This window comes from Aphis gossypii, chromosome 3 (genome assembly GCF_020184175.1).
Source record: "Aphis gossypii isolate Hap1 chromosome 3, ASM2018417v2, whole genome shotgun sequence".
NCBI classification, from domain to species: domain Eukaryota; kingdom Metazoa; phylum Arthropoda; class Insecta; order Hemiptera; family Aphididae; genus Aphis; species Aphis gossypii.
In genome coordinates this window covers 46,260,125-46,275,693 of record NC_065532.1, presented here as the reverse complement: position 1 = coordinate 46,275,693, position 15,569 = coordinate 46,260,125, and the positions used below count along the sequence as shown (strand labels likewise).

At 27.6% G+C, this 15,569-nt stretch overlaps 1 protein-coding gene across 1 annotated transcript in view; it reads left to right on the top strand.

Moving 5' to 3' along the window:
• The window catches only part of LOC114122232 (netrin-B-like), a 72,288-nt gene that overhangs the window by 38,772 nt on the left and 17,947 nt on the right, over positions 1-15,569 (top strand). Inside the window, exon 2 of the mRNA XM_050203078.1 lies at positions 2,987-3,175. Coding sequence (XP_050059035.1) covers positions 2,987-3,175 — 189 coding nt within the window. The remainder of the gene's footprint in view (positions 1-2,986; positions 3,176-15,569) is intronic.

The window sequence follows — 15,569 nt, the reverse complement described above, 5'->3', positions numbered from 1 at the left end:
CCAGAGGCTTTTTAGATCCGATCTAAAATCCTTCCTCTGCGTTTCGATTTAATTAGTTAATTGACCATGATTTTGAGGTATTTTAATCCGCCTCTGACTAATAGTGGTCATATGCATTATACCTGTAGGCCATACGTGTCGTAACTGTACATTATGCCGCCGCCGCCGTCCGCCCATAATTTACACACGTATGGTTCCGGATTACCACCAATGCACACACGTCGGACATCACAGCATTTTGAGTAGGTGATAATACATAATTACTGATTTTGCATTTTTAATTTTCATCATACAATCCAGTCATTATTTCGATGAACGATTATAAGTGTAGTAGGTACTCAGTACTCACGCTCTTAATGTGTTAGTCTTAACGGATGTCAGGTTCGTATAGGTAGGTAGGTATCTACTTTTTTTTAAGTGTATCGCGCATAGTATTGACATGTAAAATCGATACGAGTTTCATTAATTATATGTGTACATTACAATTTATATATACAAGATTATGTTTATTTAAGCTTAATCTTTTCGTTCTGATTTGTTCGGTATTTGCTTGAGTGGGATGTTGATGACGATAATAATATTTAAACTTTAAAGCATAAAGATAAAATATACATTTATAATGCGCATAATACGCTTAATATTTATTTACGTATCAAATCCGAAAACGGTTTAGTGTACGACGTACGTTCTATAATCTATACCATTTATAATTACTTAAAAAAAAAAAAAAAACTATAAGAATAACATCATAATACCTATTATATTCTTTGACGACTGGTATCTACTAAAAAACTAAATGAATATTTGTGAGACGTTTGTAGTTTTCTTAATTTTTTTCTTATGAGTTATACCTAAGTAATTAGTGTGATAGTAATATAGTGAATCACTATCAATTTAGTCTATTGGTATACTAAAAAATTTAAACTATAGTGGTTATTTTATTACATATTATAAAAAGATTATATTTTAGTAGTTTTTCGATCGTGAATAAAATCGAAATATTTCTTTAAGATGATACAATTATTAGTATTATAGCTTTTTGAACTAGCTGGTAATTATTGTAGTATACCTATTATTACTTATTCTTGTATGAATATGGTGGTATATTGTGAATTACCGGAACTCTTTAAACCTTAACCCTCACAGTTTCATTCACTAACAGACCCTAAATATCATGTCTATATATAGATGAGTTTATTAATATGTGACAAACTCTTGATTTTTTTTCATCATCTTTCATCTGTCGTCATTCTTCATAAATGTTTCATTTCTTTGAGTACTATTCGAATGTTTAAATTTTATTATGCATTCGCGTTATACATCAATATTAAAAAATATTTATGGTTAGTAATAAACAAATTGTCTCATAAACATAATGCATTACCTAGAGCAAATTGTTGATAATATATTATTTATTTTTGATATTATAAGGTTTGCAAATATCCAAGAGTAAAATATAAGACTAAAATATAAAAACTAACAACTTACATACCTAGGTTAAATAAAGCATATAAGAATATTCTATATGTAAATAAGTTTTCCTGTGTTGGCAGTTAAAAACTATATACATATATCTAGCCATAAATGTTAAGTTGGGTTGGTTTATTTTATCATATATCATTATATTAATATGGTTTTTCGAGTAGTTATTTAAAATTTACATAATATGATTCATTTTTAGGAAATTTAACACTACTTTTCTTATTGTTTGGTATATTTTTGAATAATTAATAATTATAATGAAATATTTAATAAACGTGCTCAAAAATATGCTGGGATGTGCACATTAAAAAGTAGTACAGTAGGTAGTTTAAAAAAAAACAAATAATAAAGTGTTTAATTTTTAAAAAAAATGCTGTACTTATTATGATTTTAATTTAAAATACTTATGGTACCTTTACGGCTATATTAATAGTTATAACTAAAATATTTAATTATAATAAATTTTAATAGACTGATGTGTACATATAATATTGTTTTTTACAAGCCCCTGGATCAAAGATGAACATTTTTTTTTTTTTAATATGCGTGAACGAATTTTTAAGTTCTGCGTAAAAGTAAAAACTCAACAGAAATTGTTAGAAGTTTCTTTATGATGGTTATACTACCAAAAGGTGTAACAACCCATAAACGTGAGTCGAAAATTAACGAGCAAACGAAGGTGAATTTGTCAAGAAGTTAGAACTTGATAAAATGTGAATTCGCAATTATTACTATAACCATAAAAGCAACTTCGAGCAATTAAAACAATTGGCCTTTTAAGGGTAAAGCTTATTACGCCTTGAGTTTATAATATATTACTAACATAAATCAGTTTTTAAATAGAAATAATTTCAATTGTATTGCTTTCAAATGATTTAAATATAGTTAGTAAGTATTACTCATAGGTAATATTCATCATGTTTCTACCTATTGTAATAAAAATAATATAATAATAAACTTACTATATTAATTAATAATAATAAATATACTTATTACAAATAAAATACTACAAACGATACAATCGCATTTAAAGACTTGTTGAATAATAATGTTAGTATTGTAGTTAATGTTATGTAGATACTACCTATTATTACATAAAAAACAAAAATATGTAGTGTTATATTTGTTATAAGCATATTTTAATGATTATAATGATTTGTTTACTTTCAGAATGTAAATATTATTTAATGCATAAAAATTATTTTATCTTTTTTTTTTTGATTTCTTGTTATTGTTTTTGAATTTATTGAGATTTAGTTTATTAGCATATCCATTGAGTTTAAAATATGTTTAAACGAATACTATATAAACTTATAGAAGCAAACGTACACATAAACATAGGTATACCGGGTACTTACCACGCAACTACTAAGTATGTAGTGTAAGTACTAGTGTAGGTCCTAAACTAGGTGACACTGTGTGTTTATAATTATGATGGTATCTCTACAAATGAATAATGTAAAATGAATGTAATAATAATAATAATATTTTGTTATGATTTCAGCTTGTAACTGCAACGAACATGCAAAACGATGTCGGTTCGACGTGGAACTGTACAAACTGTCGGGTCGGGTAAGCGGTGGCGTGTGCCTCAAGTGTAGACACTTCACGGCCGGCAGATACTGTCATTACTGCAAGGAGGGATACTACAGAGATCCTACTAAACCCATGACACATCGAAAGGCTTGTAAAGGTAGGTAATTATTTTTTCTCTATTTTAAATGAAAAAAAAAACGATGAAACTATTTAGTACATAGCTTACAATAATAATAGAGAATAAACAACTAAAACCATGATTCATATAAGTATAAAAGCAACTCATTTAACGGGTTTCGTACAATTTTAGTAAACTATTTTCATGTTCGTGTTTTTAAAAATGTATTATTTTAATTAATATACACCTTGAAAATAGGTACTTTATTAAAACACATATTATATAAGTGTCATGCACGTGCCTTCGCGGTCTACAGCTAGGTATAAAAAAAAATATGTATAGTGGACTATAGTAGATTATAGATTCATCATAATTCCCTCGTTTGACTACATTAAAATATATAATATATTATATTTGATAATCTAATACAAATTAAAAATTTACGTTATTAAATTCTTTACAAACGTTCTATCCATGATCGTTTTTTAATTGTACAACATATTTTTTACTGGGTTTCTTTTATTTATTATTTTTTTTAATATAATATAATATACGAGTGTCAACGTGATATTTCGTGATAGAGGATTGTTGGTTGTTCATATGTGATGTGTGCTATTTCGGGTCAGCAGAATGGTTTATTTATGCAGACTTTCCTTTGTGATAAAAAAAAAAAAAAAATAGTAACATAATATTAATAATAAAGAAAAGAAAATTGAAAAATCGTGAGGATTTAAAGATACCGGGTATATAATATGCTGATGGTATGGTGAGATCCTCGCTTATGATTCACGAACACGGGTGAAGCGCTATCAATAAACCGGCTATATGTTGTTCGGGTGAAAAAACGACCGGGGGGTTACATTATTGCCTAAACGTGACTTATGGTGTGAGATTAAGAGGCTAACATCTAACGATGATAGGGGATCAAAGTAATCGAATGACACGAGGAAACAGGCAATAAACGAGACAATTAAAACGATGTTTTGCATACGAATTAAAATATATTACAAAGTATTAAATCATATCGATATATTATTCATATCAGACACGTAATATTTACATTTTTTGAAAGTGAAATTATAATTTAAATTCGTCTCCTTTTCTATTATAATCTATTAAAAAACAATTGTCAAATTAAATTAGCTAGTACGCCTATGCATTTGGTGTAAAATATATTACATTTTTTTTTTACTGATTTAGATGTTGTTATTCATCATTTTGTATATCATTGGTATAAATTTGTGATCTATATCTTTGTGATTCAATTATTCAAAGTACACCATGAACTGCATACACTTATGTAGTATAAATTAGAAGAAATAATCCTATTTATTTAAATGAAAATTAAACATGCAATATTTTAAAAGGTGGTTTTAAAACGTGTTTTGAAAATTTTAATTTAAACACATGGCGAGGAGAGATAATTTACTCGATAGCTATGTATTAATAAAACGATAAATATAAGTGTAGACATCGTAATTAGCATATAAATGTATAGACGTAAATTATTTTATTATACTTTATACGCCTTTAGAAATATTTTTTTGCAATTGAGAATAAACAATTTAAGCACACAATGCTTATTGCTTATCCTATTATAAGATTTTCTCGAGGATTTATTAAATTATTGATATTATTATTAATATATATTCTTTAAATTTGTTTATTCAACAATGTAATAAAAAATAAACAAACATTTATGAATTGTTAACGAGTTTAGTAGATTTAATAAATTATATTTTATTCATTTAATAATTTTCATGTTTTATAGCTTACTAATGAGAAAAACAAATTGTTCAAACATATTTGTATTTATTGTATACATACTTCAGTAATGTAAAACATAAACAATTTTATGACTTAAATATATTGGTAGGCTTTGTTGTACATAATAACTAAGTTTAAACATTGAAAGCTTAATGGTAGAAGACTTCTTAAAGTTTGATTATTAATAATGTATGTACGCAACCCCTTAACCTTTACCATTTTGAGCCTCTGAGGTGAGTCTTTCCGTAATTATACACGGATTATTTGATTAAAATTTAAATGAAGACCTACGAGATGATAATTAATTTTGGCTTTTGATATATTCCCCTGTTAATCAAATTCAGTAAAAGGTTATATTATATCTCATGATTCTATAGCAACTGCTTAACTGCAAATCTTAAACTTTATTATATTATACTATTTTTATAGATTTCCCGATTACTTCATATTATTTAGTACTATAATTAATGCGATAATAATTTAATTTTACTAAAATAAATAATTAATATTATGTATGCTCTACATATTATATTATTCAAGTCTATGTTTATAAGATATTAAGATTTTTAAGATTATAATAAACACATTCTATATATTTTATAAAATAAAACACGAGCCTATCTAAATCTTTAAAAACTCGTTTTATCTTCGAATGGATAAACAAGTTTTAAATCTTATGCAAACTCATACTTATGTGTTTTATACATTCACATAAATCATAACACTTATTAACCCGATTATACATTATATTATTTTAAACTATTTTCTATATACTCGTAGTACCCTGTACGCCAGTACAATATATTTTTAATTAAAAAACATTACCATATATAAACATTAACCATTCGATTGTTTAAAATATCATCAAAACTATTTAATAATTTCTAAGATATTATTAAAATATTACTACGAAATAAGAAAATTCGGTTTCATTTCAGTAATAACTGATACATTATTGTTTTCAATTTTAAAACCAATCAATAAAGGATAAAATACGACTGTAGTCTGCTCCTCGGATTATCATCATTTCAACTAAACATTTACTTTTCAAGCAAACACGGAAATACGGTTTTACTTCGGAAGTTAAGACAAAACGGATATTGCGTAGCATAAAACAAACGAATTGTCAATCGCCGTGTCTTTTTAGCGAAAAACAAACTTATTTCTGGGGCCTCTGGAGAATTCGTTCATACCTCGTAAAATCCTTTCGGTGCATACAATCACGCAGTTTTTAGAAATCAGAGCGATTTATTTCAACCGGATACATTTGACTGGGCCGGGAATGAGACCAAACTGGACGATATTTACCGTAGCTCGGGGCAAAGGTTAGACAAATTGATCCGTTTCCAGTAAAAACGGATTATACCCCTACACTCTCACTGCATGTACATATATCCATGCGCACCGTGCGCCCTGCGTGAACGGGCTTCTTTATCTCGGGGGGCTCGTCCATTGGACAAGTCAAAGTTGTCTACCTTCCGTCCTATACTCGACACACAGGGTGCATGTGATGTATACAATCGTTATACTATTGATGTGAGTAGGGCTTGCGACTCTGATGGATGTGTGTAAAAAGGCCCCTGTGACTAATGGACTTCTGTGTGGAAACGACCATAATGCTAGGTGCTTAAAAATGGAAAAGGATATGTTTCTTACTGCCCTCTCGCTCGTTCTTTTTTCAAGTGGTTCTCTTGTCTGTGAGCCCCGATAAACCTATGTTATTATATAAATAATATAAGTGTTCCAAAGTCTTAAGTATCTAAAGATTTTTTTTTTATGAAAATAAATCATACCTAATAGAGATCGAGTTGCATGGTTTTGTAAAATATATCAATTTAAGATTTTATAATATTGTTATAAACTTATATTGCAATTTTTTAATCGTATTTGTAGTATTGTTGTTTAGTTAATCGAATGTTATCATGCAAGTAATTGGATAAAATACTTTATTGAGTAATGATGATATATTACAGATATTTTAAATATTATAATCCAAATTAATTGGTCAACTTATTAACTAAAAACACTAGTGATAATATTTTGTCCCGATAATAAATTATTAGGTACCTAAGTAAATTATTATTTTAGAGTTTTCGCTTGTGTTATCATAGGTGACTTGATTAATAGTTTGAAATACTCTAAATGTTTGTTTTGTTTAGTTTGATGTTTTGACTGAAATGATTCTATGACCATCTTCAAAGTTATGTTTACTTATACTGGCGTTAATGAACTATATTATTAATTAAATTCAAAAATTGTATTCAATTTTTAAAGTGTTTCTTTAAAATAAACATTTAAAAAATAGAATGAAGTATTTATTATTTTATTAAAGATAATTCTCTGGTGATATTTTTAACATTACCACGGTCAAATGGTAATAAGCTAATAGGCATTATAAGTATAACATACAAAAGTATAACGAATAAAAAAATATTATACAAACAATACTATTATAACAAAAATTGTATATTCTTAAAACGTACCTAAGTCAAACGGTTTTTGAATAAAAAGCATGCGTACGCGTTGTTATCCAAGCGAACGTACTAATATGCAGAATATATTATTTTTTTTTCTTCAATGCGGCAATGCGCGCGCGTATGAGTGTGTGTGTGTGTGTGTATACCTATATGGCAGCATAAAATACTGTGTTTTAATCGCATTATGATTATAATGTTTTATTATTATTATTATTATTATTATACACACATAATTTGCTGTTGTTGTACAAACGATCTGCCAGCAGTTACTTGATTTTAAATATTTTTCTTTTTATTATTATACAAACGTAGACTGCGCTATAGTGCCCAGGGCACGTCGCGTCGGCGTTATTATACTATAGGGTAAACGAATCTGTTTTATTATTTTACAATTATTTTTTTTTCGGCTCCGACACGCTCTCCGTGCAAAGATTATATATGGTAATTCCGAATTCGGCAAATCTTATCCTCAGGTCAAATAGTTTATGATTGACGGTTGAAAAAAAAATATAACCGTCGTATAATACATATAATACGATTTGATACAACCTAAAAACGGTGAGCAACTGTGTTTTTAACAAACGTTATTATGCAAAGCGTTAGAAACTTTCCGATGTAGGTAATATATGCGTATATCGCGATATCGAGTTCACCCTGTACCGTACGATCGAGTACCTATGTATTTTTATTTTATACCTCAATGTGGGCAATACAAAGGCACCGACACCGCTGCTGCGCTCGTTATAACGTAGGTACCCAACATAATATTATACATTATATCACAATATTATGTACACAATTATATGTTTAACGCCAAAACTGATAACACCTACGATTTAGCCCGCAGGAACAGTAGTTATAACGTACGATATTCCCTCTTGTATTCGCGGCTGCTGACCAAAACCCGTTTTATCTGGAGCAATAATTATAGTCGCTACGTTAACATCGTCATTAGCAGTAAACCACTGGTCATTATTATTTTTCTTTGCTTTCCATATACGTGATATGGGTTTTTCGAAAAACTCGATTCATACTCATGTACATGTATAGGTACACGTTCTATTGTTGCGAGCTTCACTAATTAAACACATGGGACAAAAGATAGGTGCTCACAAGTGGATACCACAACGTTAATAATATCCGAAAGGCTATTTGACCGTAAAAAGAGCAAAAAAAAAAAAAACTGGGAGTATAAAAAAAAATGGTATTTTTCTTTATGCCAAAACAAGAGATTTGTCGTCGTTGTTAATACCCTGCAGGGGTTTCACTGCAGACAAAAATTATTACCTACACGAGAACCACAGTTTTATTACTAAAAATTTCTGGTAATATTTACTCTTATCAGATTATTATATTTGAACAAAACCGAAAAACATAATTTGCCTTGTAAAAAAAACAACCATCATTTTATATTTTTTGCAAACAAAAAATACTAGAAAACTATAAGAAATCTTCAAAATAAACTGTACTCGTACAGTATTCGGTATACATGCTATCATTATTCATTATTCATTTCTTATTGGATGTTATAAAACAAATCATACATCATAATATATCATGTATAAAATTATAAACTACTTATATACATTGCATATAAGTTATATACGAGAAATAATTATTTATATTATTATGGTACAATGGAGCATAACACTCAAATCGCATTTCTTAAACTTTGGTAATATTTCAAATGTAATCACAATGTACTCTGTAGGGTAGTGGTTAAGAATTGGATTTTTCATCATCGCTGTCATGAATCTTTTTGTAAATCATTAAAAAAAAGTAGTGAAAACAAGAATAATTGTTCTCGAAGCCCTTAGGCCAAAAACCTCAAGGGACCGAATCATGCATTGACACTTGTATTTATCATAGTTGACTGCTTCTGAAGATATTGGGGTAAAATAAGAGTTGAAAATCGCATCAGTTTCCTAACTATGAACAGTAAACACCCTCCAAACCCAATTTCAACTTATTTGGTTTTCCAAGTATTCAGGAGATGTACTTATTTTGTACATGGCTCCGAGTGAAAAATGATACAACAATGATGGATCACGAGACGTGTGAACTCAAATGTTTGAAGGTGAAAATGACATGGCACTTAAATCTAAATGGGTTTTTGTACTCACAACAGAAAATGGCTTTTAAAATTGGTAAAACAGGAATACAAGATATTAAATTTAAGTAAAATCTCTATGGACAAAAATTACTAAAGATGTTTTGTATACAAAATTTAACGTAATCATTTTTAGTTATTTAGACTTCAAATAGAGTAGCTAACAATATTGTAATATATTTTATTTTTTCTTAAATATATGTAGATGTACACAAAAATAATTAATTTACCTCATCTCAAATCTCAATATTTTACGATAAAGTGACAGTGCAACTTACAATTTATAAAACAAATTATTTAAAAATAATAATAATATCATATTATATATCTATACCAACCGATTACCACTAAGGTGAATTAATAAATTAGCCTATACTTTTCTCCTTAAAATAAAATACTACATTAGGGTTTACAATAATAACATTTATGTTTATAAATATCTGTTTTTAAATATTTTAATCATAAAAAAAATGTTAGTCTAAAAAGTATTTAGAAAAATCTCTATATATTAACTTAATTAATAATAATATATTCATCTTAGACTCATCATAAGTCACGAATATCGTAGATGTATCATTAATCTTCTTAGGTAATTCTATACAAAGATAATTGAATTAAAAAAAAACTTATTATATAATGCTACATATGTAACGACACAATGTACATCATTGCGCCAAATGATTGATAGTCCGTCAACACTTACGAAGTATTCTATCTAATTATAGCTTTAGTTAAAAAAAATGTATATATCTATAAAAGAAATGCATTTGGATATATTAAGTTTAAAAAAATGTCCCAAGCGCGAACAAAAATCTTCACAAAAACATTTTTATTTATAGTTTCTCTTTGTAAGCTAAAATATTACCATTGAGCAAACATTTTACAACAGTAATTTTACTTACAAAATTTCAATACTTCTAATATTATTGTATTTAAAAATTATAATAATAAACTTGTACATAAAAAATTATTTATATCTCAATAGTTATTATAAAATTATTATACTTAAGTCAAGTAAATGTAGTTTAGAAATATAAATAGTTTATAAATAACAATAAAGTAATTAAATAGAAATCATTTATAATGTAACAATAGTTTGTAATATTACGTTTACATTATAGGTTTACCTTATTAATTATTTTATTTAAACATCTGTAATAATACAAAGTAGTAAAATAATTAAGCACAAATATATATAATGTTTTTTTACAAAATACAAATACTATTTAATGCTACACCAAAAAAAAAGAGGGAAGAAATTTAATAGCCACTTGAAATAAAAATCTCTTTGATGTTTACTAGGCAGGCGCCATTAAAACCAAATAGGTATTTAAAAATAATATATACTATATAGGTATATATTTTTAATTGGTATGGTTAGTTTCTTGTATTAATAAACATAATCAAACTCTACTTTTACTCAAATAGATAGGTTTAATAGGTTTAACGATTTATCTATTCATTAAATGTTTAAATAACAGATCGGCAGGATTTTTTAACGATAATATCATAAATTCATAAAAATAAGGTGAAAATTCTTTTCTTTTTAATTTAAGCTTTATTAATTTTACTGTATTATATACCTGCGTAGCGTATTGTAATATTAATTGTAATATGTATTGTATACATTCATCGCAATATTCAGAGTAATCCAGTTAGTAAATTACTTCTTACTAAATTAATAATATTCATTCTTCGTAAAGTCGTATCTATAAAAAGTAAAAAGTAGTTAGAGATCGTCCAAACAGGTTCTTACCTATTATTGTGTTACAAAATGTTTTATTCACAGAAAACCTTACTTTACATATTATTTTCCTATTTTGGAATGTTTTTATTTAGTACCATACTATCATATTATAAGCTTGACAGCTGATGTTATAGGTTTTAGTTTGGTTTCAAGTAGGTATATATTAGCACAAAGCATTGTGTGTACATTACACGCATATTAAATTAAATGGTTTTTTAAAAAAATCAAAATCAAATTTAACAAGATAAAATTGTCTAACCTAATTAAAAAGAAGTAACATATTCAGACTGTAAACTTATTCTGTTAATGTTATGTGGTTTTTATCGTTGTTACACCATAACACATTTGATTTGGTTTTAAGTACATTTCGTATTTTATTGCTTTGGAATGTTTATATTATACATTCGAATTATCTTGTTTTGTTTGCGTTTTCTTTAAGTTTAATGCCAATCATATTAAATAAATTACATCGTGAGGTAGAAAAAATTGAGTTTGTAATATATAAACAAATAAAAAGTAAACTCGTCCGACTCGCTGTGAGAGACGCTAAAAATACCTATTTTGAATGTATATTCATCAACGGTGGTCCCGCAGTATAGTCGTATTATTAAAAAACACTTCGAACTGTTTCTCTAAATGATATTCAACACCTGGGTATAACTACGTTCGGGGGTCATCCATCAATGACGTCTGTCACATACCCCACACCCCCACCACGGCGATAAAATTGTTAAAGAAACAAAAAACCGGTAATCCGGCAAGCGGTAGTGCGCTGCTACCTACACCTCTGTCCTCGTATTATATATAAACATAATATTATGTACTTATTATACTATAAATGTGTGTATTTTAATATGCGTAAATTGTCATCTGTTTTTTTTTCTCTCATGCGATGCCACGCGATTCCTAATTAATAGGAACACCGAGCAATCCGCGATGTCAAATCGATGAAAATAAATTATTGTCCGAGTGCAATGATGTCCCCGCGCTGGTCGTGCGGGTGCTTTTGGATTTATTTTTTCTCTCCTACAATTTACGAGTGGACGTTTATTCGGCGGGGCGGATGGCGCGCAATATCTTCGAGATGGAAACCGGTAAACGGCTCTCCTGGGACAATTTCCTGCTCAGGGTAGATTGTTGACCTACACGTACGCGTGTACGTATATGTGCGTCTACTGTGCAGTATATAATCCCTTGGAGAAATCTTATCCTCGACAAGAACGGCCCGAACAACATTATCGCGGTTTTCACGATAAATCGCGTTTCTCTCATTTCTTCGGTTTCATTTTTGCTCTCTAACTTCTCTTTTTATTATTATTTTTGACAAATTGACCGTATATAATATCAATAAGTTTATTGTCGAGCACAACGAGATCGGCGAGGGAATACGCGATAAAACTTTATAATAGTTCATTAGTGCTATACCAATCGAGAACATATGAATTGTTGACAAAGCCCCGGCGGACCAGTTTTCGGGGCCATTGTATTTTAGTGTTGAATGAATCGGCTGGTGAGGAAAATATTATGTGCTTCTCGTATATTATATGCACTTGGAATTACATCTATAATGATAATATTGTTATGAAAAATATATAATACCGTAATAATGATACCTACAATACATTAAAAGGTGATATCTTTATTTGATATTTTTTAAATTATAAATATTTACATTTATATTATATCATAAAACGTGTGATGTTTGATGTGTCTCTACAATTTAAACTGTTTGAATAATTAAGCTTACCAATAGGTCGGTTATAACTTTTATTGCTGTGTGGACGGTAAAAAATTAAATTTATGAGAAAATGATTTTTAAATATTTTTAGTTTATCATTCAAAACTTTAAATCGTATTCGTCAAAAATAATTAAGTTTAAATAATATACACTTTTATTACCTAATACTATTTATATATTATGTTATTACTATAATGCTATTTCCTAAATCATTTTTATAGACTTAATGAGACACTTAGTCATCAATCAAAATAGATTCTAGAAATGAAAAAAATTATATACAATTGTATACATAATAAATTGCCGTATCTTGATAAGCGACGATTTATAAACATAAAAGAAAATATATTTATAAAAAAATATTCAAATATTTTTAGTTTTTAATTTAATTCAATAATCTCCTGTCAATAGTTTTATTTTTATTTAGTTTCCAACTGCATTTTTATGGTAATAATACAAATATCTTTTCCCTACTTATAATAAATACCTAATATCAATGTACATTACAAAATATTATACACTTCTGTATAAAATTATTTTATTACGTTATTTAAACAGCTAATGTTTCTTTTCAAAATTTAGAACAATTTCTGTATTAATATTTATTATAATATCAAAATATCCATACAAATTTAATATGTATATTGTATAGTTGATTTGTAAAAAACTTCATTTCAAAATTATGGCATTAAGTAGGTACTACTTACTAGAACAATTCTAAAAACTACATATTGAATGTTAAATTAAAAATAAAATTTACAATAAAACGATCATTCATATAATTAATACTTATAACAGATACTTAAAAGTATGTGTTCTTATAGTTTATAGATTTAATGTGTAAATACAATCCTTTTATTTACCTCCCTTTCTGTTTAAACTGTTGAAACCCGGAAATACGCTCTTACTGGACGTGGAACATCCCCTTGCATATGTGGGGGGACCGCATATAATATTAGGAATCTAGAAAAAATTACTGAAATGGTGTAAGCAGCACGTGCTCCGATTTTGCGGTCCGATAAGTCTAATATAAATCGGTTTTTTCATTTTCCCCCCAGACGTAAATATTAAAATCCGTCTAGAATGGGGGAGTATAGGGGGATAAATTTCGCTTTCATAAACGCGCTTAGGTCACCATCCCCCCTCTGTCTATAGTATACCTGGGTACAAACTACCATTGTGTCGCTCGGGTCCGACTTAGTGTCATTCACAGGAGCAGGCCCCGATCACGGGCAGATGTTCTGGTTTTGTTCGACCGGCAATAGTTGGTGATTGGCTGATTTCAAAAGTACTGTTTGTTTATAATAGAATCGTTAATGTTGTTTTGGAAGTTATTTGTAGAAAAAAAAATAAACGTTTATTATTTTGATCCATATTACAGCCGTCTTCCGTCTATAAACAACTTAACGTCTATACCTACTGCTGTACATAATATCCCTAGTTCTCTACAATACCTTCATTATGTATATGACTTCATAAATTCGGTTAGTTAGTTGAAATGATTTTATAGATAGGTATACGCTTAAATTTTTATTCTTAACGTAATCTGTAGCTAAAAAATTTATACAACAGTAAAACACATAAGTATTAATATTCAAACTTAGTATTTATTTATATTTAATAACCTACGGTATTATAATTGTACTAAAATTATTAGAAATATTAGTTATTATTATTGAGAACATTACTTACGAGTAAAATTATTAGGTTCATTATTTAGTTACTTAGAAATTATATTTTAAATTTAAATTTATATAATTTAGGTATTTGACAAAATTATAATAAATTTATTATTCTGTACAATCTTAACCCACTTATACTATAATACATTTTATAATGTTAATAGTTATGTGGGATGATATAGATACTAAGTTAGATAATTTTTTTCTTTTAGTTTTTATACTAAGCTATTAAAAATGTATGTATCAATACTTGCAATCTACTAAACAAGTCAAACTGTATTTATATTTTAAAGATAGTATAACACGATAAGATAATTATATTAGCTGTAAAGATATTATCTTTTTAGAAAACGAGAAATGTAATATTACTTTTATACTTGTATTAAATACCTACCTTAAGCTTTTCTATTAGACGATCCTTAGAGAATCATAATATATAAATTATTAAAGAATAAAAACGGTTTGGTATCGATACATTAAAAAAAGATTGATTAGCTGATTCGCATGTATTTTGCGTTTTCAAAAATTAATTAATAGTATATAAATTTAATATACATGTATAGATGATTTACTAAGCATACTTGCCCCCCCCCCTTTTTTTACTTCAACAATGCAGTTATTTAAAATGTGAATTTTGGAATTTTTGAATATGTAGGTATATAATTTAGATCCTAATATTAAATTCCTGATATGTTAGGTATGTACTTGTTAAAGAATGTTCTGTAGAAATACAAACTTAATTTTTTAAATGGGTACCTAACATTTTTTCTATTGTGCATTATTTAGAGGATTTTTTTTCTGAAAATTTTCTTACATCAAAATCAAAAGTTTAATGAATAGTTTTTAAGTCATTTAACTTTGTGTTTATAATTTAATAGATTTATAATAATGGGTTTAGAAGATATAGGAGTT